The 5,324-nt window shown below is 45.8% G+C and overlaps 1 protein-coding gene and 1 pseudogene across 1 annotated transcript; both read right to left on the bottom strand.

Annotated features, from left to right (window-relative positions):
* Positions 1-207: 207 nt before the first annotated feature.
* On the bottom strand, positions 208-2,223 carry FIBIN (fin bud initiation factor homolog (zebrafish)). Its single transcript, XM_006091590.3, has one exon. It carries the CDS (start codon positions 1,794-1,796, stop codon positions 1,161-1,163), a length of 636 nt encoding a protein of 211 aa, XP_006091652.1. The 5' UTR covers positions 1,797-2,223; the 3' UTR covers positions 208-1,160.
* Positions 2,224-4,137: 1,914 nt separating this feature from the next.
* On the bottom strand, positions 4,138-4,228 carry LOC111826647 (annotated as a pseudogene).
* Between the last annotated feature and the right edge of the window lie 1,096 nt (positions 4,229-5,324).

Below are 5,324 nucleotides of genomic sequence, written 5' to 3'. Positions count from 1 at the left end.
AAGTTCTGACATGGCCTAGATTTTTTTTCCTTTTGAGGATCATAAGGGTGGCCAGGGAAGGAAGGAGTGCCAGGTACGTAGCTATCCCTCTGCCTTTCATATACACTCTAAGTAAACTGGCTTACGTCCCATCCTTCTCTTTCCTTTTGCTTTGGCCCCTCTTGGCAATGTGAAAGTTACACATAGAAATTAGAAAATAAGCCAGCGTTACACAAGAACATATTTATTGTCTGAATAATAAAACTTGGTGAAGGAGTTATTAGAATTCCCCCTACCTGAAGTACAAGTCTCCAATAAGCAAACAGAAGCAAGACCCCTAAGTGAGAAAGAATATATTGATAACCTCACTCATAAGGCATTTGGGGGTGTGTTCAAGCAAACAAGCTACTTCTTCCTAATGGACCGGAGCACTGATGACACAGACATACAGTGAGAGACATAGCAAATCAACATATCGACGTGAGTGCCCAACCACCACCAACCTTAGACTTCTTAAAGGTGGCCGCTTTGATTTACACACACAGGCACTCGGACATCTCCCTGCAAAGAATGATTTGCATATAGTTTCTAGCCAATACTCTTACCAAAACACAAACAAAACAAAACAAAAAAACAAACAAACCTTAAAACAAAACCTTAGAGACAATGGTAATAAATAAGAGAGAAAAAGTGAAGAGGAAGCAGGCAGCTTCCATCCTGCCCGGAGGCATGCAGAGCAGTGCTTGGGCCTCCTCCGAAACACAGGCAGCACTGACAGCTTCCAGCGCCCAGGAGAGAAGGCTGCGAGGGGGAAGGAGCGAGCACTCTGCCGTCTGGGTATTTGCAGCAAATCTCTACGATGGGGAAACTCAACACTGTGTAAAGGGTGTCCTTTTCGAGGTGGCTGGAACAGGTGTCTCTGCAGTTACCCAGCCTCTGAGGAAAGGTGGGAGGCATGGCTTAGCACGGTCTTTGCAGGTGGCGAGTCAATGCAGTCTCATAAATAATGTACAGAAACCAAACCCACTTCTTTCCTTTTCAAACATGACTTCAGATCACTCTCCAAGTGCAAATCTGGATAGAAAAACGAACTTTATGGGGAATGTTAGCCCTGTCTTCTGTCCCCCTCCCTCCACGGCAGGGCAGACACGGTCCCCTCTGCTTGCAGGACGCCCCATCACCTACACCTTAAGATAATCGTTTTTCAGCCGGCCTAGCCGGGTCCCATGGCTCCGGATGGTGAGGGCCAGCAGCTCGTATCGGTCCCGGAGCCCCGCGGAAATGTCCAGCGTTTCCTTCAGCAGGGACTTGGTGTGGACCAGCATCCCCAGGAAGTCCTCGTTGAGCCTGCTCTCCTGCCGGCTGTCCTGCTCCTGGCCCTGCTTGAACTTGCTCTCCAGCTCCGTGAGGGACTTGTCCGAGTTGGAGTAGGCATCCCCGATCTGGTGGGACTCCCGGCGCAGGTACTTGCCGTAGCTCTCTTCCCCGTCCAGGTCGTAGGAGATGCTCTTGCTGATGCCCTCCAGCACCCGCCCCGCGTCCTCCACCTGGCGGCCCAGCACCGTGAATTGCTCCCGCAGGGTGAGGCTCAGCAGCCGGCTGGCCTGGCTGCCCTCCCCCTGGGAGCAGCGCCTGTGGTCACTCACCCTGAAGAGCAGCTGGCACTTCTCGGGGTCATCGTTCTCCTCGTAGTCCCCGTCGGGCACGAAGTAGTGGTGCAGCGTCCCATTGGACATCTCCGGGTAGAGGGGGCCATCGAAGTAGCCCTGACACAGGTGGCAGAAGAGACCCAGCCAGAGCAGCTTCAGGAAGGCCATCTTGTGGCTGCAGGAGGACAGGGGACCCCTGGAGAAGACTTTGCGCTGGGACACGAGGAAGGGGGTCCCCTTGGGAGTCAGGGCCGCCTCCCCGAGACAGCGTCAGCCTCAGGCCCCGCTGGCTTGCTGCTCCCTGGTGCCCCCTCTCCAGCAGGCTTCATGGGGCTGTGGCCCCAGCGCCTGGGCAGCAGGGACAGCAGCGCAGGATGCACAGGGCTCTGTGTTCCCGCGCTACGTGCTGCTGGGCGGCTGCAACTCAGCAGGCTCTTCCCCCTGCGGGTCTCAGGGTTTGGCAGGACAGGATCTGCTGCTCGGAGCTCTCTCCCAGAGTTTCCCCTGCTGCTGGGAGCTGGAGCCTGGAGCTGGAGAGAAAGGCTGGCTCTGGCCCTCTGGTGCTATTTCAACTCCTGGGCTGGGTGGGAATGCCGAGCTTTTCCTTTGGCTAATGATATCCTGAGGATCTCTCTGCTCTCAAATTACAGCTGGTTTCGTCACTTGGAAGCCAGGGAACAAGTTTGGAAAGAAACCTCTCACCAGGTCTCTGTTATTAAAGGTACAGGGTCTCTTTTTCAAGACTGGAAGGGAGACCCTAAAAAAACCAGACTTCGGCTTAAAGGAGAACCTGGGGACAGGATGACTGGAAGTCCCACCCCAGAAAGACTGGTTTGCTATTAATATGTGGGGAGGACGAAGGATGGTTACCCTGGAGAAATGACATTTCACATTTTTCATAAGGATCAGTTAGAGTGGATTCGATGAGTATGTCTATCATTAAAAAGGTTGTGACGATGAAGGCAGATTTGAAGTATAGAAAGTGGCAGTTTGACTTGAAAATGGTTAGTTAAAATTTATAATAACAATACTTTGGATGAAATAGGAAATAGAAAACTGATGAATTTATGTTTATAAGTATACATAAGAATAAAAGCTGAAATGGAGTTTTACTGGTTTAGTAAGTAAATGGACAACTGAGATAATTGTTTAATTTTATGGAAAACCATCCATGCTAAGCTCCTGCATTGTATCTTTAACTTGACACCTTTATAGCTATTATCTCTTTGAGGATAGTTAAAAGTTTTTGAAGAATAAAGGGCTGGCACTGTTTCCCCATTTTCCAGATGGAGAAACAAAGGGGCATTATGTTAAGCAAATTGATTATAGTCATAAAGCTATATTGTAGTTAAGATTGTAGTTGAGACAGCACTCACTAAGTCACAGGGTCTTTTAACTTAATTCAGGGGAAAAAAAGGTATTTTTTTTAACCCAGCCATTATAATTTCTGGTTTATTAATTGATTAGCAAATAACTATCCTTCAGGACATCTCATTTGTTTAACCAACGTTTACTGAGCATCCTATATAATAAAAGGCTAATATGCAAATTGACCAAAAGGCAGAATGACCGGTTGCTATGACGTGCACTGACCACCAGGAGGCAGACGCTCAATGCAGGAGCTGCCCCCTGGTGGTCAGTGCACTCCCACAGGGGAGCGCCGCTCAGCCAGAAGTGGGGCTCATGGCTGGCGGGAGCAGCGGCAGTGGTAGGAGCCTCTCCTGCCTCAGTGGCAGTGCTAAGGATGTCCGACTGACAGCTCCTGGACATCCGTCAGTCGGACATCCCCCAAGGGCTCTCCTGTGAGAGGGTGCAGGGTGGGCGGAGGAAGCCCCCCTGAATGTACGATTTTCGTGCATCGGGCCTCTAGTTTACTATATACCATAGTCTATTAAGGTATTGTGATTAGAGCAATGAACAGAAGTAGAGACAAATCCTTGCCCTCCTGGAGCTTATGTTCTGGGAAATGGAGAAAGGATTAGATTAATACAAATAAGACATATTGTATGTTGGGTAGCAATGGAGTTGCAGAGGAAAGACAAGAAAGGGATGGGAAAGCAAGAGGCAGCATTCCTAACATGGTTATTTCCTCTTTCAACTTAAAATATAACAAACACTCACATGATTTGCCTGTGTTTATAGTTATCTCCCTCTCCAAGTCGTAGGTGGCTGGTATCATTCAGAGTCACAGTCTATACAGCTTTGGGACTGTCACATGTATTGCCATCACTTTCACTGACATGGGGCCAGACTCCTGGATAGACATGAGAAGTCTGCTTAAGTAATTGGATATTTTGTTAATGTGGTGTCACATGCATAGATTTTTGAGATATATTAACTACATATTTTTTTCAGTGTTAACCAATTTATTTCCCAACAACCTATAATATGTTTTAAATATATTTTTATATCTATTTTACATATATTATCCCCATTTTACAGATGAATAAACAGATAGGTTAAATAGCTAGTTTCAGACCCAGGTAATTTGACTCCAGACAGCATATTAAAAAATATGGAATGTTTCATGAATTTGCACAGGGGCCAAACTAATCTTCTCTGTATTCCAATTTTAATATATGTGCTGCCAAAGTGAGCACTTAACTGCACACTTTAATTGTTATCCACATATTTGGCATCATGAAAACATAGACCAAAGGAATCTTCTTAGTGTTGATGCTTACTGAAAGGCTATGGCTTATTTGAACTGTGCAGGTTTGCCCCACTATCTGAAAGTACAGTGTTCCTATGAAACCTTTTGTTATCCAAAATGGCATAAAGCAATTACCATTAATTTATACAAGAAAAACTGAGGAGCATTCCCACACCCAAATAATAATCAAACCAATCATACCAAATAATACATGACACTTAAAATAACGTCAACATAGAGTAGGAGCAGGAATGATATGCTACACAGCCTATATAAACTAGAAATAATGCATGTATGGTGCAGTTACAAGTGTGCACTGCCCCTCTAACCGGTTTGCTGCAAAACAAACATTGAACACTATTTTCACTTTTTGCCTTTTTTTTTAAAGCACAAATATTCTTCAGATTTTTTTTTGGTTAGTAAAAGTAAGTACCAATGTAGGTAGATCTTTCGTAAAAGCGAAGTGGTGCAAGGTGACCTTTGGAAAAGCAGGGCATACCTATAGTCCAGCAGAAAACTACAACCTCCTCTGGGTGAGAAACTGAATTTTTGGACTCAAGAACCACATGGCTTCATTCCTTTTCCCTGGGGCATTCACAGATGATGACAGATGGATTCAAATCGGCTGCTTGGCAAAGAAGGGAAGAGGGCTTGACTCCGATTCACTCCACTTCCTACACAATCTTCCCTGGAATTACTAGCCAATTCTATTAAGCACATGTCTAGTAAGCACTTACTATTGCTTGTCCTCCACTACCTACAGGGTGCAGTGTTAAGTTAGCTACAGATACAAAAAGGTGCAATAAAAAATTTCAGTCTACAGACAGCTTGCTCTCTGGTTGGATATATGTGTATATATACACACACACATGATCAGGATAAGAGTATTTACTTTTTCCTGCACTTTCCTCATGTAAAGATACGAACCCTCTGTTACGTATCACCATTTTTGGTTCTACTTTCTCAGCTTATATTCATTCTTGGGCATCTCTTTCATTTGTGTTTCCAAGATGGCTACCAGTGTCCTCTGGACTACAAACATC

The sequence above is a fragment of the Myotis lucifugus genome, unplaced genomic scaffold (genome assembly GCF_000147115.1).
Source record: "Myotis lucifugus unplaced genomic scaffold, Myoluc2.0 scaffold_92, whole genome shotgun sequence".
Lineage (NCBI taxonomy): Eukaryota > Metazoa > Chordata > Mammalia > Chiroptera > Vespertilionidae > Myotis > Myotis lucifugus.
Note: the sequence above shows the minus strand (reverse complement) of the source record. Positions and strands in the feature narration are given on the sequence as shown.

What these genes read in the sequence shown, in the direction of transcription:
- FIBIN (XM_006091590.3), bottom strand. Translation starts at nt 1,796, where the DNA reads ATGGCCTTCCTGAAGCTGCTCTGGCTGGGTCTCTTCTGCCACCTGTGT.